This window comes from Bufo bufo, chromosome 5 (genome assembly GCF_905171765.1).
Source record: "Bufo bufo chromosome 5, aBufBuf1.1, whole genome shotgun sequence".
Lineage (NCBI taxonomy): Eukaryota > Metazoa > Chordata > Amphibia > Anura > Bufonidae > Bufo > Bufo bufo.
The window spans coordinates 221,744,638-221,767,805 of record NC_053393.1 but is presented as its reverse complement, the minus strand read 5'-3'; the positions used below and the strand labels follow the sequence as shown (position 1 = coordinate 221,767,805).

Below are 23,168 nucleotides of genomic sequence, written 5' to 3'. Positions count from 1 at the left end.
TAAAGTGCTTAGCATTAACTATTTATTGAACAAATTTCTGCACACGATAGTTGCATGGAGCCACCTTGTGGGATATGTTAGCAGAAGATTTGGAATAAGACAAACAGGCTGATGAGTTCCTGACACAAACAATGGCGGAGGTTAGTGCGGGTCAGACGCCACATCATTCTTTAATATAGGCGTTGCAGAAGACTCTTTGCTCTCAGTAAGAGCTCGAGGTTGGTGAATAAACACACTGAATTTAACCCCCTGGTTATTGGCCGCTCTCACAAAGCCACTATTAGCAGTCATCGTGATCGCTCTTAAAGAGTCCCCAGTCCCAAATATGGAGACAGAGCGGCTATTAACTTTGGAGCTGGAGCACAGTTTTAAGGCACGCACAGAAGGTTGATCAGGCACTACATTAATTCTCTGTATGAGTGATGCAGCTCGTTCCCTCTCATGTGCTCCTCCTAAAGTCTCCAATATGGACTGGAAATCCCGCACGGCACATTCACAGGCAAAGAGCTCCTTGCCCTCCATAAAGGAGTCCAGCAAAGGTAACACTTTCTCTTGCCTTTCTTGTGCTGCTTGTTCTGTCAAAACCTTATCTTTAAAGATAAAATGGCAGCCGCCATGACTGAGAGCAGAAACGTAAGTAATTAATGTCGTGATGTCTAAGTTCACGCGGTTGCAGACCTCAACCTTGATCTCTCTGGGAAAAGCCACGCTGGCAACTATATTTTCCCTATCCACCTCGTCAATATGAAGAAGCTCTGAGTCATCCTCCTCCACGTCCGATTCACTACAGCTTAGATCGTTTTCTTCTTGAGTAATCCCCACAGATGAGTTAACAGCAACGATATCCCCCCGTACAGATATCCCCATCTCCTTTAGCTTCTCAGCCATAGGTTTGGAGACACTGTTGTAGAAGGCAAATATGATATGAGGACTGCTAAACTGCACAGGCTGCTGGCGGCTTGCTTGCAGGTAATCCTCCGCTTGTTCAATGACGCTTTTGTCACCATATTGGCCACGTCCAATCCATATGTTATGGAGGGCCTCAGCCTTTCTCCCTATGGCTTTGATCCATGTGTGGCCACCATTGGCAACCACATCGACCACCAGTGTTTGCTTTTCACCAAACTGGTCATTGTAGCTGAAGACATGGAGAACACTGACCACATCTTCCAGGCTCTCGGCTGACTCGATAATGGCTTGTAGGTGAGTGAGATTAGTGCTTTTTAAATGAGACTCCTTAATCGCTACTTTTCCTGCCTCCACTTTTTGTAAGAACTTTAGTTCTGCCCTCAGTTTGCTGCATAGTTTTGCTCCACCTTCAACGCCTCCAGCTCGAGACCTTGAGAGGACTTCTGCTCTCTTTATTAGTTCTTTGGCAATTTCTATACGATCACAGAGCATCGAGTCCACGGACATGTTGGAAGCATTATTCCTAATAAAGTAAAAGAAAAAGATTAACACCAAAGCCTGTAAATTCCACACTGGCTTGTATTTGGTAGTCTACAAACGGCAGCAAAAAAAAAAAGATTGAGGAAGCATTCACATGGTGTCCTCAAACCGCGGATACTGGCCGTGTGCGTGCCGCGTCATGGTGCGGACCCATTGACTTCAATAGATGTGTGGTCTGCATGTCGTGGCAAAGTACAGAACATGTCCTATCATTTGCGGTGAGGCTGCACGGATGTGGACAGCAAAACACACAGTTGTGTGAATGCACCCTTATAGTGCTGCACCTTAAATTGTGTACACTGTGACAATTGTTCAACCTACCCTCGGTGTGCTGCAGAAAGTCCTCTAGTCCCCATCTACGGCTTGTGTAAAACACCTGCAGCTCTTCCTCCATAAGTTGCAAGATGGCAGCAGTGATGCAAGACACCCACATCACTGATTACTACTCTGTAGCTGGATAGATCCTCCTCTGCACTTGTCCTGAACATGTTAATTTACTGTTCAGCGCATGCGTAGAAGAGGATCCATCCAGGAACCATGCAGAAAGTGGCAACGTGGGTGACTCGCATCACTGCTGCCACCTTGCAATCTATGGCCGCATAGTCGGAGGTGTCTACACAAGCCATAGATGGGGACCAGGGGATCTTCAGCAGCACACAAGGCTAAGTTCCGATGTGGCATACAGTTGTATTACCAACAGGTCATTGCATATTGCTACCTATTCAAACAAATTGGTCAACCTTTTCAAACCTTTTTTTGTCCTTTTTTTTTTTTTTTTTTTTTTTTTAACACTTGAAAGGAACATGAATTTTAAGCATTTTCTTGTAAGTGCACTTGCCACTCTATGGGCATATTGTGAGAATAGTGTGGGCTCAGAAGTGCCAATATTATCCGAACGTGTTATTCAAGGCATTTAAGGCAGTTGCTGTGGTCAATACCCAGTGCAGTTAAGATAGGGGCTTCCTCTGTTACCCCACTGGCCAAACAGTGACGTAATTGTCCGGTGCCAATGGGTTACCATGAACCTAATGAAGACCTAATGTTTGCTGGAGGTAAGGCCTGATCGGATACAGTGTTGCAGTGTATTACGTATATCAGCGAATAAGTAGCCGCATGGTCAAGTCCCATAATGGAAAAAACATTTTCCATTAAGAAATGCTCTAAAAAAAAAAAATATAAAACTGGTATTACCACAACTTTAACAAAACTACAAAACTAACATTATTTATCCCCACATGCGACACTGCATATGCCCTAGTTTCTAATGCGATGCACAGTTACTAGGGGTGCACCGAAATTCCGGCAGCCGAAAATATCGGCCGAAAATGCACCTAATCCACTTCGGCCGATATTGTTACATATCGGCCGAAAATATGGGGTGTGGGATTTGTCACCCACCATCTGCGGGCGGGCGGTTTACTTTGTCACTGCATCTTTATTTTACCTTACAATCGTGAGGCTCCAGTAACTAACAACTCTGCAGGCAGAGCGGAGGCCGGCGTAACGTCACTTACTCACGTGACGCGCCTGCTCCGCCTCCTTCATTCATAAAGTGGGCGGAGCAGGTGCGTCACGTGAGTAAGTGACGTTACGCCGCCCTCCGCTCTGCCTGCAGAGTTGTTACTGGAGCGTCACGATTGTAAGGTAAAATAAAAAGATGCAGTGAGTGATGCTGTGAGCAGCAGGGCCGGGGCTGTTATGGGTAGGGGGATCGGTCTATGGCACTGCTATGGGGAGGGGGGATCTGTGCACTGTTATGGGGAAAGGGATCTGTGCACTGTTATGGGGAAAGGGATCTGTGCACTGTTATGGGGAAAGGGATCTGTGCACTGTTATGGGGAAAGGGATCTGTGCACTGTTATGGGGAAAGGTATCTGTGCACTGTTATGGGGAAAGGTATCTGTGCACTGTTATGGGGAAAGGGATCTGTGCACTGTTATGCCCATAACAGTGCACAGATCCCCCTCTCCATAACAGCGCCACCCACAGATCCCCCTCTCCATAACAGCGCCACCCACAGATCCCCCTCTCCATAACAGCGCCACCCACAGATCCCCCTCTCCATAACAGCGCCACCCACAGATCCCCCTCTCCATAACAGCGCCACCCACAGATCCCCCTCTCCATAACAGCGCCACCCACAGATCCCCCTCTCCATAACAGCGCCACCCACAGATCCCCCTCTCCATAACAGCGCCACCCACAGATCCCCCTCTCCATAACAGCGCCACCCACAGATCCCCCTCTCCATAACAGCGCCACCCACAGATCCCCCTCTCCATAACAGCGCCACCCACAGATCCCCCTCTCCATAACAGCGCCACCCACAGATCCCCCTCTCCATAACAGCGCCACCCACAGATCCCCCTCTCCATAACAGCGCCACCCACAGATCCCCCTCTCCATAACAGCGCCACCCACAGATGAATTTCATTCATGAAAAAGAATTATTAATAAAATCATTAAAAAATAAGTATTTTAAAAGTATTTGGGCAAAAAGGCAGTTTCGGTTTAGGGCATCCTGAATTTTCGGTTTCGGACCAGAATTTTCATTTCGGTGCACCCCTAACAGTTACACAAAGAAAGCCACTGATGGAGGAGTCTGGTCACATGTCTCTCCTTCAGCGGCCATGTTCTGGATGGGAGCAGTGTACGGTCAGTGAAGACACTGTTCTGAAACAAGGTGGTGGAACTCCCAAAATCAAGACAAAAAGATAGATTCCATAATCGCAATGATCATCATCGTCAGGAGTAAGTCACTTGTGATGGGGTTTACTAGACAACCCCCTTTAAGCCACTAGGTGTAAAGGAATTTTTAATTTTACAATTATTACCACTTCATGACCGCCCATAGACTATAAAAGTCCTATGGGCGGTTGTTTATCTCTGAATGGACGTTTTAGAACGTCCATTCAGAGATGGCAGCTGCACGCTAATTGTGCAGCTGCAGAGCGGGGGGGGAGCACCCCAGAGTGAAGGCAGTGACAGTTCTCAGGTGTCCCTGCCTTCTAAATTGCTGTATACATAAGCTATGCACTTCCGGTCCCGGCCCGGCGATCAAGTGACCGCCGGGGTCGGGGTAGTTAATGAAATAACATAGTATATAATAGGGATCGACCGATATAGATTTTTTAGGGCCGATACCGATAATATATGAACTTTCAGGCCGATAATTTATACCGATATTCATATTTTTTTTTTAAATAAATAAAATTCCCACACAAATCTGCTGAAAATGATTATGTTTATTGTTAACGTGTATTTTTTATTTTGTAAATCTTTATTTTTCATTTATAATTAATATATTACTTTATTTTTACACTATTAGCCCCCTTAGGGACTAGAACCCTTGTCCTATTCACCCTGATAGACTTCACACTGTCCCTGCTGCTCTGTGCACACAGCAGCATGGAGCTTACCATGGCAGCCAGGGCTTCAATAGCATCCTCGCTGCCATGGTAACTGATCGGAGCCCCAGGATTACACTGCTGGGGCTCCGATCAGAACTTCCACTGAGGAGGAGGAGGGGACCCTGCGGCCACTGCCACCAATGATTTAACCCCTTAAGGGCTCGGCCCTATTTCACCTTCTGGATTTAACTGCTGATAACTTTAAAACGCTTTGACTTATCCAGGCCATTCTGAGATTGTTTTTTCGTCACATATTGTACTTTATGACACTGGTAAAATTAAGTAAAAAAATTCATTTTTATTTATAAAAAAATTGTAAAAAATTTCAAATTTCCAAGTTTCAATTTCTCTACTTCTATAATACATAGTTAATACCTCCAAAAATAGTTATTACTTTACATTCCCCATATGTCTACTTCATGTTTGGATCATTTTGGGAATTATATTTTATTTTTTAGGGATGTTACAAGGCTTAGAAGTTTAGAAGCAAATCCCAATACCCAATTTTTAGGGACCAGTTCAGGTCTGAAGTCACTTTGCGAGGCTTTCATAATAGAAACCACCCAAAAATGACCCCATTCTATAAACTACATATGATTTTTGGTTGTTCTATATTACACTTTTTGTGAGGCAAGATAACAAGAAATAGCCGTTTTGGCACAGTTTTTATTTTTTGTTATTTACAACATTCATCTGACAGGTTAGATCATGTGATATTTTTATAGACCAGGTTGTCACGGATTTTTTTATTTATGTAAGTTTTACATTTTTCAGTTTTTGGGCGATTACCTTGGGTAGGGTATGATTTTTGCGGGATGAGATGACGGTTTTATTGGCACTATTTTGGGGTGCGTGTGACTTTGATCGCTTGCTATTACACTTTTTGTGATGTAAGGTGACAAAAAATGTTTATTTAGCACAGTTTTTATTTTAAAAAATTATTATAGAGCCGGTCGATACGAACGCGGCGATACCCAATATGTATACTTTATTATTTTTTTATGTAAGTTTTGCACAACAGCTTTTTTAAAACAAAAAAAAATTATGTTTTAGTGTCTCCATATTCTGAGCCATAGTTTTTATATTTTTGGGGCGATTGTCGCAGGTAGGGGCTTATTTTTTTGCGGAATGAGGTGACGGTTAGATTGGTACTATTTTGGTGGGCAAACGCCTTTTTGATCGCTTGCTGTTGTACTTTTTGTGATGTAAGGTGACAAAATGGTTTATTTAGCACAGTTTTTATTTTTTACGGTGTTCATCTGAGGGGTTAGGTCATGTGATATGTTTATAGAGCCGGTCGATACGGACGCGGCGATACCTAATACGTATACTTTTTTTTCCTCTATTTTTTAACTTTATTTGGGGAAAATTAAGTTTTTGTTTATTTTTACTTGAAACTTAATTTTTTGGGGAGAAAACTTTTTTTTTCACTTTCTTTTTTGTCCCACTTTGGGACTTGAACTTTTGGGGGTCTAATTACAATGCATTCCAATACTTCTGTATTGGAATGCATTGGCTGTATGAGTAATACTGTGTGTATTACTCATACAGCTTCCAGCCTGCGAGATCCAGGGGGCTGGATCTTACAGGCTCGTCACCGGAAGGCAGCTTACAGCCGCATGGGGACCCGATGGCATGGAAGGCAGCGCGATACCGGTACGTCATGGGTCCTTAAGAACTCGGTAACCATGCCGTACCAATACATCATGGGTCCCTAGGGGGTTAATACTGGGGGGCTTGGGTGGGGGGGCACACTGCACCACCAATGAGATACCTCTCTCATTCATTCATATACAGGAGGCAGGAGCTGGCTGCAGAATCACATAGCCGGCTCCCGACCTCTATGACAAGTAGCTGCGATCTGCGGTAGTTAACCCCTCAGGTGCAGATCGCAGCTACTTGTCACAGAGGTTGGGAGCCGGCTATATGATTCTGTAGCCAGCTCCCGCCTCCGGTATTTGAATTCATGAGAGTTATCTTCATTGGTGGCGCAGTGGCCCCTCCCCTCCTCTTGTCCTCCCTCCTCTCATTGGTAGCAGTGGCACAGGGGGGAGGGAGACACCGCTTCCTTCTCCCCTGTGCTGCTGAGGGAACAGAGCGCTGACAGCAGCGCAATCCGTGTTCCCGATTCATTATCAGAATATCGGCAAAATAGATGCCGATAACGTTCATAATCCTGAATATCGGCCAATAAGATCGGTAAAACCGATAATCGGTCGATCCCTAGTATATAAGGCTGAAAAAAGACATTTGTCAATCCAGTTCGGCCTGTTATCCTGCAAGTTGATCCAGAGAAAGCAAAAAAAAAAAAAGGTACAAGCCAATTTTCCCCACTTACGGGGGAAAAAATTCCTTCCCAACTCCCTGGATAAACATAAAAAAAAATTAAAAAATAAAAAGTTAAAAATATATTTTTTTTATAAAATAGACATATTTGGTATTGCTAGTTTCGTGATGGCTGGCTCTATAAATATATCACATGATCAGTCCGATAAACGCCATAAAATAATAAAAATAAAAACGGTCAAAAAAAGCAATTTGTCACCTTACATCACAAAAAATGCAATACCAAGTGATCAAAAAGGCATATCTCACACAAAATGATACCAATAAAACAGTCACCTCAAGCCGCAAAAAATTAGCCCCTATATAAGAAAATCGCTCAATAAAAAAACCTATAGCTCTCAGAACATGGAGACATTAAAACATATTTTTTGTTTCAAAAAGGCTATTATTGTGTTAAAGTGAAAAAATTAAATAAAAAGTATACATATTAGGTATCGCCGCGTCCGTAACAACTAGCTCTATAAAAATATCACATGACCTAACCACAGATGAACACCGTAAAAAAAAAAAAAAAAAAAAAAAAACATAACTAGTCAATTTAGTCTATTGACAAAGAAAACAAGGGCGGGACAAAAGTGTGCTGTCATGGAGACTTCAAGGAAACCAGATTACCGGTGAGTGTAACACTCATTTCCCCAATCATCTCCATGACAGCACAAACTGAGAACTAACAAAGTAACTTAGGGGGGGAAGGGGGGGGGGGGGGGAGAGCTACAGCACCTAGGACCTTACGTCCAAAGGCCAAGTCCTCGTCGGAAAATACGTCCACCCTATTATGCTTGGTAAAGGTGTGGGCCCTCTTCCAGGTGGCCGCCCTGCAGATTGTTCTAACGAAGCAGAGGCTCTCTCAGCCCAGGAAGTGGAGACCGATCTAACCAGGTGGACTAAGGGATGGAGGCACCTCCTTACCGGAAGCTTTATAGGCCTCGGAGATGGTGCATCTAATCCAGCGGGATATAGAGCTCTTGGCTGCCTTCTTACCCCTATTTGGACCTGCAAACTGGATAAATAAATTTTTGTCGATACACCACTCCTTTGTGGCGTGTAAATAATGAAGAACTGAACACCTAACGTCTAAATTGTGGAATCTAGATTCCTGCTCGTCTTTAGGGTTAGGAAAAAAAAGACGGGATAACTATATCTTGTGAACTGTGGAAGGAGGAGACCACTTTGGGAAGAAAACAGGGGTCTAACTTGAAAACGAGCTTGTCCTCCAGCACCCTGAGGAAAGGCTCCTGTATGGACAGGGCCTGATGCTCGCAAACGGAGGATATGGCCACTAGGAAGATGGTTTTCAGAATGAGCCACTTAATGGATCGGGAGAGAAGCAGCTCAAACGGTACATCCGACAGCCCTGACAGGACGGTGTTAAGGCTCCACGGTGCGACCATGTTCCTGACTCAGGGATTTAGTCAATCCGCTGCTTTGAGGAATCTTGCTACCCAGGGGACTTCATAAAAGGCTGGTATTATAGAGGGCCCCCAAGGCCGACACCTGGACTCGCAGTGTGTTGGGAGCAAGGCCCAAATCAACCCATCCTGGAGGAATTCCAGGATAGGAGGGATAATAGGGGTGGACTGGTTGAACCTGACTGCGCCCCAGGAGGCGAACTTCCTCCAAACTTTGAGATACGCTTTGGAGGTGTTGGACTTACTACTGAGTAAGAGGGTCTTAACTACTCTTTCAGAGAGCCCTAACCCTAACAAGGAGGGATTGCTCAGAATCCAGGCGGACAGCTTGAGGAGGTTGGTATTAGGGTGCGGGATGGGACCCTGGGTTAGAAGGCCCTCCTCCGGCAGGAATCGGATGGGATCTTCTGAGCCAGAATGGGACCACCAGAATCAGTCTGCACCTTTCAGACAAACTTTTGGAGCACTCTTGGAATTACTGGTATCGGGGAAAAGGCGTAGACTAGGCCCGACGTCCAGCTCTGGGTAAAAGCATCTATTGCCACGCATGGGTCTCTTCGGTTGATGGAGAAGAAATCCTGAACCTTGTGGTTCTTCACTGAGGCGAAAAGGTCTAGGATGGGACTCCCGAATCTTTTGGAAAGCGGTCTGGGACAAGGACTATTTGTCTGGATCCAGACTTTGCCGACTGAGGTAATCTGCCTGGAGATTAAGGAATCCCTTCAGATGTACTGCCGCAGAGTTCTCTGTAGTTGGAGGACATCCTTCTCTGGTCCTCAGACCAGATCCCCTGAAAGGCCTCTGAAGCCGTGAGGGCCCCCCCAGCCCCGGGAGCTGGCGTCCGTTGTGAGGGAAAACACATACTCCTGCCTCCAAGGAACTCCCGTTTCCAGGTTCTTGGTCTTGAGCCACCAGTCCAGTGAAGCCTTTACTTCCTGGGACACTGACAACCTTAGGTCCAGGGATGATTGAGACCTGTTCCATTGACTTAGGACCAGCTTCTGTAAGGGTCTCATATGGAATTGGGCCCAGGCTACCGCAGGAATGCAGGAAGTGAGATGGCCCAGCATTTCCATGCCCTGCCTTATTGAGCAACAGGACTGCTTGGTGAAGTGGAGGACCCTTGACTTCAGCTTTTGTATCTTTAGCGGGGGGAGAGCGGATCTTTGAAGAGTCGAATCCAAGAGGATACCCAGGAAAATCTTCCGATGGTCTGGGAGCAGGTCGGACTTCACCCGGTTGACTAACCAGCCCAAGTTCTGGAGGCGCAAGAGAACCACTTGGATGTGCCTGTTAAGGATATCTGAGGTCTCTGCCACTATTAGCAGGTCGTCCAGGTAAGGGACAATTATTATCCCCTCCTTGCTTAGGGAAGCTACGACCTCCGCCATAACCTTGGTGAATATGCGGGGTGCCGATGATATGCCGAATGGGAGGCACTTGAATTGATAGTGGCGGGCTGTCCCACCGCGAACCTCAGGTATCTTCTGGAACGGACCTGTATTGGGATATGGGAGTATGCGTCGAAGAGGTCTATTGTAGCCATCATAGCCCCTCTTTTGATGAGCTTCACCGCTGACTTGACGGTCTCCATCCTGAACTTGTGGTAAGTGATGTTTGTTCAGGGGTTTTACATTTATGATGGTCCGAAAATTGCCATTCGATTTCCGGACCAGGAATAAGGGGGAGTAGTGACCCCTCCCCAATTCTTCGGCAGGGACCCTTTCTACTGCCCCCAGGCGTAATAAGTTTCTTACGCCCTCGGATAAGGGAGACTCGAGGCTCCTGGGGAGCTTGGTCAGGAAGAAATTCTGCGGAGGAAGGGAATCCAGCTCTATAGTGTAGCCATGTTCTACGATGCCTAATATATATGGATCTATGATGGTTTGTTCCCAAACCCCGACAAAGGAGCTGATCCTTCCTCCGACCGGGATGATGTCATTGTTTTGACGAAGAGGGATCTCCCCTGTTGGGATTGAGAAAAATTTTTTTTCCTCTCCCGCCTCTCGTAAATCCGCGACCCTCGCGGCTCCTTCTATCGGCCCTGGGATCCTGCTGGGGGCTCCGAAAAAGGAGACTTTTGTATTACTTACCAGTAAAGTCTCTTTCTCGCTCTTCCTTGGGGGACACAGGAAACCATGGGTATAGCTCTGCTCCCTAGGAGGCGTGACACTAAGTGAAAGCTGTAAGCCCCTCCTCCATCAGCTATACCCCTCAGCCTGGAGAAGAGACTGCCAGTTGCGTGTCCAAGTAGTGAAAGATAACCACCAACCGGAAAAAAGAACTGTCGAGCCCCAACGGGGGCAACCAAGCCGGAACCACAACTGTAACCCAAATGAAGGGCGGGTGCTGTGTCCCCCAAGGAAGAGCGAGAAAGAGACTTTACTGGTAAGTAATACAAAAGTCTCCTTTTCTCGCCCATATTCCTTGGGGGACACAGGAAACCATGGGACGTTCCAGAGCAGTCCCAGAAGGGAGGGACCAGAACAAACTAGACCAACACCAGAGGCATCAATCAACTGCCGCCTGCAACACCAGACGGCCTAAAGCAGCGTCAGCCGACGCATGAGTATGCACCCTGTAGAACTTGGTGAAGGTGTGCAAGGAGGACCAAGTGGCCGCCTTGCAAATCTGCTCCGTAGAAGCCCGATTCCTCTGAGCCCAGGAAGCCCCGACCGCTCTAGTGGAGTGAGCGGTAACACCAAGGGGCGGAACCTTGCCCTTGGCGAGATAAGACTCAGTAACAGCCATCTTGACAAAACGGGCGATAGCAACTTTGGATGCCGCCATCCCTCTGCGCGACCCCTCCGGAACCACAAAGAGCGAGTCAGTACGCCTGAAAGAGCTGGTTACCTCCAGGTAAACCTTGAGCGCCCTGACAACGTCCAGGCGATGAAGCTCCCTCTCCCGCGGGTGGGAAGGGGAAGGACACAAAGAGGGGAGAACGATGTCCTCGTTCAGATGAAAGGCGGAGACCACCTTAGGAAGGAAGGAAGGGACCGGACGAAGAACCACCTTGTCCTGGTGGAACACTAGGAAAGGTTCCAGACAGGAGAGTGCAGCCAATTCGGACACCCTCCGAAGAGAGGTGACGGCTACAAGGAAAATAACCTTGCAGGACAGAAGTCGCAAGGAAACCGTCCGCAGAGGCTCGAAAGGGGAAGCCTGGAGCGCTGAGAGAACCAGGTTCAGGTCCCAGGGCGGTACCGGAGGACGGTACGGGGGAACCGCGTGAGCCACACCCTGAAGGAAGGTCTTGACAGGACCAAGGGGGGCCAGTGGGCGCTGAAACAAAATGGACAGCGCAGACACCTGACCCTTCAAAGAACTAAGGGCCAGCCCTTGGGCCAGTCCGCTCTGCAGGAAGGACAAAACGGTGGGGAGAGAAAAGCGGAGCGGAGGAATCCCCAGATCGGCACAGAACCCCAAAAAGGTCCTCCAGGTCCTATAATAGATCCTAGAAGAGGACGGCTTACGGGCGCGGATCATGGTGCGGACGACGTCCGCAGAAAAACCCCTACGCGTCAGGACGGTGGTCTCAACAACCACGCCGTCAAACGTAGGGACCCTAAACGCGGGTGGAAGATCGGTCCCTGAGAGAGAAGATCTTCCCTGGCGGGCAGCGGCCAGGGCGCGTCTGCCAGGAGCAGCATGAGGTCGGCATACCAAGACCGGCGGGGCCAGTCCGGAGCGACCAGAATCACCGAGACGCCTTCCGCCGCTATCTTCCGAAGGACCTTGGGCAGGAGAGGGATGGGAGGGAATATGTATGGGCGCGCGAAGCCTCGCCAAGGAAGAACGAGGGCGTCGGCTCCGCAGGCTCCCGGATCCCTGGCCCTGGACAGATATGCGGGGACCTTGTGATTGAATTTTGAGGCCATGAGGTCCACGTCCGGTATGCCCCAACGAAGGCAAATGGCCTCGAACACCTCCGGGTGAAGAGACCACTCGCCGGGGTCGACGGTGGTGCGACTGAGGAAGTCCGCCGCCCAATTGTCCACCCCTGGAATAAAAATTGCAGATAGGGCCGGGACGTGGGCTTCCGCCCAACGGAGAATGCTGGTGACCTCCCGCATTGCTGCAACGCTGCGAGTGCCCCCCTGGTGGTTTATGTACGCCACGGCCGTGGCGTTGTCCGATTGCACACGAACTGGATGACCCTTCAGCAGATGAGTCCAGTGTCGCAGAGACAGAAGGGCCGCTCTCAGCTCCAGGACATTGATCGAGAGTTTGGACTCCGATGGAGACCAAATGCCCTGGACGGATCGGGGAGGAAACACGCCTCCCCAGCCCAAGAGACTGGCATCGGTTGTAACCACCAACCAGTTGATCGGCAGAAAGGACCTGCCCAGAAGAGGGGACTGCAACCACCAGCGGAGAGATGACCGTACCGGAGGCGATAGATGGAAGGGATGATCCAGAGACTCCGGCGATTTGTCCCAGGAGGAGAGGATCGCCCGTTGGAGAGGGCGGGAGTGAAACTGCGCAAATGGGATTGCCTCGAAGCAGGCAACCATCTGCCCCAAGACCCGCATGCAGAAGCGGAAGGACGGTCGACGGTGGAGAAGGAGACCCTGAATCGCCCGACGGAGGGTCAGACGTTTTTCCGAGGGAAGACGTACCTCCGCCGCTTCCGTGTCTAAAAGCATTCCCAGGAAGACCAGTTGTCTGGCGGGAGGAAGGGAGGACTTGGGGAAGTTGATGACCCAACCGAATCTCGCCAGAGTCTCTAGAGTGAGATCCACGCTGGCAACCGCTTGGGAAAGGGACGGAGCCTTGATGAGGATATCGTCCAAGTACGGTAGCAGAAAAACACCCCTGGAACGGAGTAAGGCCAAAACCGGGGCCAGGACCTTGATGAACACCCGGGGGGCTGTTGCCAGCCCAAAGGGAAGGGCGACAAACTGGAAGTGGAGGTCCCCCACGGCGAATCGGAGGAAGCGATGGTGACACCGGGCTACCGGAACATGGAGGTAGGCATCCTGTATATCGATGGAAGACATGAAATCTCCCTGCTCCAGGGAAGCCACCGCGGAACGGAGGGACTCCATCCGAAACCGTCGAAGGAAGAGAAAACGGTTGAGCTTTTTGAGGTCCAAAATGGGCCGCACCGAACCTCCCTTCTTGGGAACTACAAAGAGGTTCGAATAGAACCCTTGGAACCTTTCCTCTAGAGGAACGGGGGTAATCACCCCTCTGTCCAGTAAGGCTTGAACAGCCGCGGAGAACGCAGCCGCGCTTTTCGGGTCCCGCGGGGGGCGGGAGCGAAAGAACCGATCTGGAGGGAAAGACGCAAATTCGATTTTGTATCCTGAGGACACAATTTCGAGAGCCCAGGCGTCGGAGATGTGAGCCATCCAGATGTCCCTGAAAAGGAGGAGCCGGCCCCCCACCCGGGTGGGTGGGGGCGCGCCTTCAGGCAGAGGATTGCTTTGCTGCGGGTGTGCGGGCAGCCTGCGGCCTGCGCCAGGAGGGCTGTGCCCGAAAAAACGGCTTCCTACGTTTATCCTGGGGAGGGGCCGAAGCGGCAGCTGCGGGGGGAGCCCCAGAGGTCCTGCGGGAGGACCGAAAACGAGACGCACCGGGGCGTCCGCGGGGGGCGCCCCTGGCTTGGGGTTGAGGGAGATGGGTGCTTTTACCACCCGTGGCCTCCGAAATAAGCTCGTCTAGGCGGACCCCGAAAAGGCGGGAACCCGCAAACGGTAGCCCCGCCAAGGAACGTTTGGAGGCAGAGTCCGCTTTCCAAACTTTCAGCCAGAGCTCCCTCCTGACGGAAACCGCCAGGGCGGAGGAGCGTGCAATAAGGGCTCCCGCATCAAGGGAGGCCTCACAAACAAAATTCCCGGCCCGAATAATAAGCTGGGCCAAGGAACGTAGGTCCTGGATGGGGACGTCCGAGTCCAACTCCTGTTCCAGCTGCGCACCCCAAGCAGAGATTGCTTTACCTGCCCAAGCAGAGGCAAAAACCGGTCTGAGAGCAGAACCGGAGGCAGCAAAAATGCCCTTGGAAAGGGTCTCCATGCGACGGTCCTCCGCTGACTGAAGAGAGGACCCGTCGGGAACAGGGATGGCCGTGTTTTTTGACAGACGGGCCACAGGGGGGTCCACCTTGGGTGGGGACGACCAGGTGGCCACGACATCGGCTGGAAATGGATAGCAAATGTCCAGCTTCTTGGGATTGACAAAACGGGCGTCCGGGCGAGCCCAAGCCTTAGACACCACGGAGGAGAAATCAGAGTGGATTGGAAAGACTTTTGAGGCCTGCCTGGGTCTGATAAAGGAGACGCTAGCTGCGTCAGAGCTAGGGGGGTCATCCTGCACCTTAAAGGTGTCACGAATATCCGAGATGAGTTGACTCATCGCTGAGGCTAGCTTGGACGGCAGGGCCGAGTCCATTTCCAAATCTGAAACCGCCAATTCACCTTCAGAGAGCGAATCCTTTGGAGAGGAGAGGCTCGTCTGGGTGCGCACGCGTGGCGGGGAGAGGGAGGCATCCGAGGAGGAGGCTCGCTCTACTCTAAGACGCTTCTGAGAGTGCCTAGCTCGGGAGGGGTCACTAAGAGGGAGTGAACCCGCTGCAGCGGCAGAAGCGGTGGACCCGGAGGGCGCGACAGTAAAAGTAGCGTCCTGCGGGGTAGGTGGCCTGTCTATCAGGCGGCCCACGACATGAGTGAGGCTTTCCACGGCCTGGGACAGGGATCTAGCCCAGTCAGGCGGGTCAGAGGAAGCAGGGAGCGACACAGCGGGCGACTGAGGCTGCGGTGGAGCTCGGCATGCAGGACAGTGCGGATCAGACTGCCCCCGGGGAAAGGGTTCCCTACAAGCAGTACAGGCATGGTACCAAGGCTTGGCAGCTGCAGAAGGGTCTGACATGGTGGAAAAAAATGTTGCCTTATGGGAGACCCCAGGGCAAAAGGAACGGAGATTACACCCAACAACAGTACTGGCACGGAGGGGGTTAACAGTCCTACCAGACCCTGCAAGCGGCAGCAGCAAGGGAAGCAGACTGAAGGAGGCTGTGGAGGAGAGGCAGCCGGCACGGGGATGAACAGCTTCAGGATCGGACGTAGAGAGGATTCAGTCTCTTCTCCAGGCTGAGGGGTATAGCTGATGGAGGAGGGGCTTACAGCTTTCACTTAGTGTCACGCCTCCTAGGGAGCAGAGCTATACCCATGGTTTCCTGTGTCCCCCAAGGAATATGGGCGAGAAAAACTGTCTCCTGGACTTGGATTTGTCCTCTGGAAAGCCCCTCTTACGGTCCGTGGCGTTCTCAAGGATCTTGTCCAGGTCGGACCCGAACACATACTGACCGTGAAAGGGTAGAGATATCAGCCTGTTCTTTGAGACGGTATTGCCCGACCAAGCCTTAAGCCACAGTACCCGTCTGGTAGTATTGGAAAGGACCACCGTGCGGGCAGATAGTCTAACCGATTCTGCGGCGGCATCAGCAAGGAAGAAGGCGGCCTTCTTTAAAAGAGGAAGACTGTCCAGGATCTCCTCCCAAGGAGCCTTATTCTCTATATGGTGCTCTAGTTGTTCAAGCCACATGGCGAGTGTACGAGCCACGCACGTTGCTGCTACCCCCGGTTTTAAGAGAGCTGCTGTAGCCTCCCATGTCTTCTTGAGCAGGCTCTCGGCTTTCCTATCTAGAGGGTCCTTGAGCTGCGCCGCGTCCTCAAATGGTAGGACCGTCTGTTTTGCCACCTTGGCAACGGGAGCGTCAACCCTGGGAATGGCTTCCCAATCGGCACAGTCTGGGGTATCGCCTCTTAAGACCCCGTGGGATAAAGGAACCCTTCTCCAGCTTATCCCGTTCTGCCCGTATCATCTTCTGGACATTGTCCGGGACCACCGACTTGTGCTTCTCCCCTAAACCTGCGAAAATCTCCTCTTGGACTGACTTGGACCTCTTAGGGATCGCCATCCTAATAGTGGCCCTGATGGTTCGGATCAATTCGTTGATATCCTCTGGGTTAAAGAGGAATCTCCTGTACACACTACTTTCCTCCGATTCCAGAGATCTAGCAGTAGTTTCCACATCTCATAATTGCCGGATTCCTCACTGCGCCTGCGCCGACTACGTCACAGTGAGGAAGCCGACATCAGGAGAGCGGCCTTCACTCACTGCCCCTGCGCCGAAGACAGAAGTGAACGGCGCAGGTGCGGGATTTCGTCAACGATGCGGTGGACCGTGGCATCAATCAAGACGAGCGGGGCGGGCAGAACAGGGGACCTGGGCGGGATAAAGGGTGAGTGGACGGAGCCTCTAGGTGCTGATTTTACGCCCACATAGCACCTAGAGGCTCATTAGCATATTATAAAAGTGCATTTTTTTTTTACAAAAACGGCTGCAGGGACAAATGTCAGAAACATACTGTTATGTAGTGCTGACATTAGCGCATCGCTAATGTCAGTCAGCTACATAACAGTATTTCTGGTGGTAGAAACCCTTTAAAGAAAAAAATTGATTGAAAGGGAGAATCTGACAAAAAAGTGAAATTTTTAAATTTGATCTCCATTTTACTTTAATTCTTGTGGAACACCTAAAGGGTTAACAAAGTTTGTAAAATCAGTTTTGAGTAACTTGAGGGGAGTAGTTTCTACAATGGGGTAATTTATGGGGGGGGGGGGGTTTCCACTATGTAAGCCACACAAAGTGACTTCAGACCTGAACTGGTCCTTAAAAAGTGGGTTTTGAAAAAATGTGTTAAAAATTTAAAGAATTGCTTTTAAAATTCTAAGCCTTCTAACGTCCTCAAAAAATAAAATGACATTTACAAAATGATGCCAACATAAAGTAGACATATGGGGAATGTTAAGTAATAAATATTTTATGAGGTATGACTGTTTTAAAAGCAGAGAAATTTAAATTTTGAAAATGTTTAAAAAAAAATTGTAAATTTGGGATTTTCTTCATAAATTAGGCTAGTTTCATACTAGCGGCAAGGAACTCCAGCAGGCTGTTCCGGCGGGTGAACAGCCTGTCGGATCCGTGCTGCCGCTAATGCACGCTTGCCCCCCAGACTACCACTTCGGCCCCAATGACTATAATAGGGGTGGGCTGGAGTTCTGGTGGCAGCACGGCAAACATGCAGAGAGACAGGCGGAAAAAAACTACGACATGCCGTAGTTTTATTCCTCCCGCCTCTCGGCATGTTTGCCGTGCTGCCGCCGGAACTCCAGCCCACCCCTATTATAGTCAATGGGGCCGGAGTGGTAGTCTGGGGGGGCAAGCGTGCATTAGCGGCAGCACGGATCCGACAGGCTGTTCACCCGCCGGAACCGCCTGCTGGAGTTCCTTGCCGCTAGTATGAAAGTACCCTAAAGATGAAATATATTGACTCAAATTTATGACTATCATAAAGTACAATGTGTCACGAGAAAACAATCTCAAAATGGCTTGGATAAATAAAAGCTCCAAAGCTATTACCACATAAAGCGACATGTCAGATTTGCAAAATTAGGCCTGGTGAGGAAAGGGGTAAATGGCCCGGTCTGGAAGTGGTTAAGCTATATTTACAAGTTTAAAGAATTGTCTCACTGCACACGCTGGTGGAATATCACTAGGATAGGCAGCAATGTCAGAGAGATGCGGTTGCTATCCCAACAACTGGGCTCCCAAAGCAAACAAGGGCGTATTGTGCATGCACAGCGGCCCTATATTAATTTCTATGGGAGTACCAAAAATAGCTGAGCTCTGGTTTGGATACTTCTGGCAGACCCATAACAAGTGGCTGCGCTTACGAGGTGCGCTCGCTCGGCTGTTTTCAGAATTCCCATAGAAGTGGTATAATGGAACGCAAGGGAGTGTGCTCTCCTTCACTTTCGGGGCCCCATTCTAGAAATAGGGATGCGTCCCAACACCTATCTGACCTTGGTGGCATATCCAAGTGATGTCTGAGGTGACACAACCCCTTTAATGGTCACTAACAGGGATGAGCGAATTGATTTGTCTCATTAACAAGAGTTCTTGACCAGGGAGGGGCTGTGCCCACTGATGAAGAATCTCCCCCTGCCACTTGTTTGACAGAGCCAGACATCTTGCAATCCTTGACAATGTCGCACTTGTGGTGCTGCTGAGAGTAGCAGCACCACGAGTAGGGGGATCTGCTTCCATTACCACAGCAGCAACAGTACATGCACCGGCACTGCTACACTTCTGGGTATAGGCGCATGAATAGTGGCTGCTCTGGAAGCGGAAGCAGAGCCTCTGCACTTGCTATCAATCAAGCGGCAGAGGAGTTTCTTCACCAGCAGTGACAGCCCCTCACAGGTGAAGAACTCTGGTTCATGCTGCAAATCGATTTACTCGTCCCTCGTCACTAAACTATCAACAAACGTCGCACAAGGCCGCGTTCAGACGGGTGTATTCAGTCAATGCAACATGGTTTGTGTGATGGCCGCATCTCCTGGACCAACCGCGACTCATTTGAGCTGAACTCTCATTATTACAGTGATTTATAAGGCTTGGAGTTCCAGGCCAACATCATTTGAGTACGGGACAGCTGTCAGACTAACTAAATCAACAGTACAGACAAAAGAAACTTTGTAATATATCTTATTTGAGAAAAATATCTCTTTCTACACCACTATCAAGCTCTTCTCCTAAAGTAACATGCACTCTGAATTCTGAGCCAAACGTACCTTCACAGACTAAAGATGGGCTCTCAACTCACTGATGAATCAGATTACAGCTGCCCAAGTCTACGAAAAGAAGAGGAGCATTGAGCTGCAGCGCTAGAGAGACATCGAAGCTAACAGTAAGGCTATATGCTGGGCTTTGGCCGAAAAATACCGCTACATGCAGAATGACAGCCACCTTCCCACTGGTGGCACAGCTTTTTCCTTCTTTAGAAAGAGCTGATGTACTGTTATGGCGCAGGCTCAGAAGCCGTGCCCACGCCATCACTTATGGGTGTCAGCTGTACTATACAGCTGGCAACATGCTCTAACAGAAGGGATTAAAGATAACTCTGATCCCAGCAGTTTAACCCCTTAAATGCCACAATAAAGGCTGACTGCTTCATCTAAGTGGTTAGAGAGAGCAAAGGGCCTCCCTGTCCCACCCATTAGCCACCCCAGCGATGTGATCTCAGGGTGTTGAGCGGTATTCATGGCAGCAACTGATCTAACAATGGCCCCAAAGCCTGCTATGTACAGAAGCCTATTCGGCAGTGCATTATATGAGTGATCAGAAGACTACAGGTCCAAGTCTACTACTGGGACTTAAAAACTTGCAGTAAAAGAAAAAAAAAAAAAAAGTTAATGAAAAATAATCAAATTTACATATGGTGGACAGCTTAAAAAAAACAAATTGCATGTAAAAATGGCTAATTCCACATCCCAAAAGCACAATAAAAAAAGTAATATTGGCGTTCGCATCAGGTGGTCTCCATCAGCCAATCAGCACAATTGTTTCTTGCGGGAATGCTGAATGGATGAAACCCCCTACAGGACCGTTGTACACAGTAGCAGGCAGGCTGCACTAAGTGTCAGTCATAATGTATGATCCATCTATGCCAATGCACCTCTGCCCTCCACTTGTGTCAGCCACAATGCCCCACTAATAGTACCTACCAATACCCTCCATCACAGTGTCAGCCACAATGCCCCTCTAATAGTACCTACCAATGCTCTCCAGTGTCAGGCACAATGCCCCACTAATAGTACCTACCAATGCCCTCCATCAGTGTCAGCCATAATGCTCCACTAATAGTGCCTACCAATGCCCTCCATCAGTGTCAGCCACAATGCCCCACTAATAGTACCTACCAATGCCCTCCAGTGTCAGCCACAATGCCCCACTAATAGTACCTACCAATGCCCTCCAGTGTCAGCCACAATGCCCCACTAATAGTACCTACCAATGCCCTCCATCAGTGTCAGCCATAATGCCCCACTAATAGTACCTACCAATGCCCTCCAGAGTCAGCCACAATGCCCCACTAATAGTACCTAACAATGCCCTCCAGTGTCAGCCACAATGCCCCACTAATAGTACCTACCAATGCCCTCCATCAGTGTCAGCCATAATGCCCCACTAATAGTACCTACCAATGCCCTCCATCAGTGTCAGCCATAATGCCCCACTAATAGTGCCTACCAATGCCCTCCAGTGTCAGCCACAATGCCCCACTAATAGTGTCTACCAATGCCCTCCATCAGTGTCAGCCACAATGCCCCACTAATAGTGCCTACCAATGCCAGCCATAATGCCCCACTAATAGTGTCTACCAATGCCCTCCATCAGTGTCAGCCACTATGCCCCACTAAGGCTACTTTCACACTAGCGTTCGGAGCGGATCCGTCTGATGTTTCATCAGACGGATCCGCTCCGATAATGCAGGCGTTCGCATCCGTTCAGAACGGATCCGTCTGCATTAAAACTTAGAAAATTTTCTAAGTGTGAAAGTTGTCTGAGCGGATCCGTTCAGACTTTACATTGAAAGTCAATGGGGAACGGATCCGCTTGAAGATTGAGCCATATTGTGTCATCTTCAAGCGGATCCGTCCCCATTGACTTACATTGTAAGTCTGGACGGATCCGCTCGCCTCCGCACGGCCAGGCGGACACCCGAACGCTGCAAGCAGCGTTCAGGTGTCCGCTCACTGAGCGGAGCGGAGGCTGAACGCTGGCAGGCGGATGCATTCTCAGTGGATCCGCCTCCACTGAGAATGCATTGGGGCCAGACGGATGCGTTCGGGGCCGCTCGTGAGCCCCTTCAAACGGTGCGCACGAGCGGACACCCGAACGCTAGTGTGAAAGTAGCCTAATCGTGTCTACCAATGCCCTCCATCAGTGTCAGCCACAATGCCCCACTAATAGTACCTACCAATGCCCTCCATCAGTGTCAGATATAATGCCCCACTTAGGGCTCTTTCACACTTGCGTTGTCCGGATCCGTCGTGTACTCCATTTGCCGGAATTACACCCCTGATCCGGAAAAACGCGTAAGAACGCATAATTTTTTCTTTCCGGATGCGTCTTTCCAGCTTTTTTGGTAAGAGACTGATCCGGAAATCCTGAAGCCAACATCAACGTTTTTTTACTACGGATCCGGAAAAAAACCGTTTATGTTGGCTTCAGGATTTCCGGATTGGTCTCTTTTCGCGCCAGCCAAGTCCTTCCTACTTCCTGGCGCAGACGCAACTTCCGGATCCGTCGTAACAACTGAAGATGTTAGGACGGATCCGGAATAATACATTTCAATGGGCTATTATTCCGGATCCGTCGATGCGGCAAGTGTTCAGGATTTTTGACCGGAGCAAAAAGCGCAGCATGCTGCGGTATTTTCTCCAGCCAAAAAACGTTCCGGTCCTGAACTGAAGACATCCTGAACGGATTTCTCTCCATTCAGAATGCATGGGGATAATCCTGATCAGGATTTTTCCGGCATAGAGCCCCGACGACGGAACTCTATGCCGGAAAACAAAAGCGCAAGTGTGAAAGAGCCCTAATAGTGTCTACGAACCTAACTGCAATGCACTCCTGGGATATGCAGGTGCTCGACTGTCTCATGTGACAAGTTGCTGCCTACAGAAGTCCTCCAGATAATGTGAGTATAGAAAAAAACAATGAAAAGTGAGCAGAAGTTGCATTGCTACATTGATTAGCTATTCCTAACCCCTTTACCCGGTAGCTGTTCCCACAGTGCACCGCGGGAGGAGGCACAGCAGCTCCCAGCCACCTGGCGCTCTTATCAGGCCTCCTGGATCCACCTCTCAGATTCCCAAGCAATATTGTACGTTGAGGGATGACAATTCACAGGCCCACCCACCAGGTGACCGTGTAGGGAGAGCTGACATCTGGGGACACATAGTGCACCATACCATTATGCCACCTGTCTGATATACCCCTGTAATGGGAGCAGTGGTGCATACAGCAGAGCTGGGCTTGCCACATGGCTACACCAGAGGAGTCCGTGCACTAATACAGGAAACCTCAAACATTGTACAGCGGCTTTACCTTCACTCCCAAGAAAGACCGCCATATCACAACAAGCTGCCCCAGTGGACAAACTTTCCTCACCTGCGCTGCACAGTAGTAGCCGGGTCTACACCGCTAGCGTCTGGACAACTCGTGCGCATGCGCAACCAGCGCTCTGCCTGTCGGGAGCGGCACTACGTGGGCGGAGTTCGTTGCCGGGCTCCGTGTATTGGAATTCAGTGCTCAGTAGCAGCTGCGCCCCCTGCCTGCGGGATGTGGTAGAGGCGTGAGCGTAGCGTAGAAAAGGCGGGAAGTTCGGGAACGACTCAGATTAGAGTCCTTCGCTTCTGGTTATTGGGGTTTTACACTGACTACTATGAAATGCTACCCGAGGGGCTTTAATGGGTGCCCAATTGCCTATCTTTATGGTCATATCAGAGTCTGTATGGAAATGTAATATTACACAGTGAAACTGTTTACAAGGTTATTAATCTTTTTACTGTTTTATTTTCTAGGCTCAGAGCACATTTATCCTCCTCTGCGCCATATAAGTGGCACCAAAAAGTCACAAACTCTTCTGTTGTGCAAAGTTTAGCAAATTTTGGGGGATTTATTCACCTCTTGCCA

The 23,168-nt window shown here is 49.5% G+C and overlaps 1 protein-coding gene across 2 annotated transcripts; it reads right to left on the bottom strand.

The window, feature by feature from the left end:
* C5H7orf25 (chromosome 5 C7orf25 homolog) lies at positions 1-22,720 on the bottom strand. Of its 2 annotated transcripts, XM_040432290.1 has the most exons (3): positions 22,644-22,705; positions 19,259-19,318; positions 1-1,432 (listed from the first exon to the last, which is right to left on the bottom strand). In XM_040432290.1, exon 3 carries the CDS (start codon positions 1,414-1,416, stop codon positions 142-144), a length of 1,275 nt encoding a protein of 424 aa, XP_040288224.1. In that variant the 5' UTR covers positions 1,417-1,432; positions 19,259-19,318; positions 22,644-22,705; the 3' UTR covers positions 1-141. The 2 variants fall into 2 exon arrangements, with proteins under 2 accessions (XP_040288224.1, XP_040288223.1); XM_040432289.1 differs by lacking the exon at positions 19,259-19,318 and having other exon boundaries at positions 22,644-22,720.
* Between the last annotated feature and the right edge of the window lie 448 nt (positions 22,721-23,168).

Coding starts and splice junctions, on each gene's coding strand:
- C5H7orf25 (XM_040432289.1), bottom strand. CDS start 22,702: ATGCGCACGAGTTGTCCAGACGCTAGCGGTGTAGACCCGGCTACTACT. Junction 1,433..22,643: donor GCTACTACTGTGCAGCGCAG/GTGAGGAAAGTT, acceptor TTACTTTATTAG/GAATAATGCTTCCAACATGT.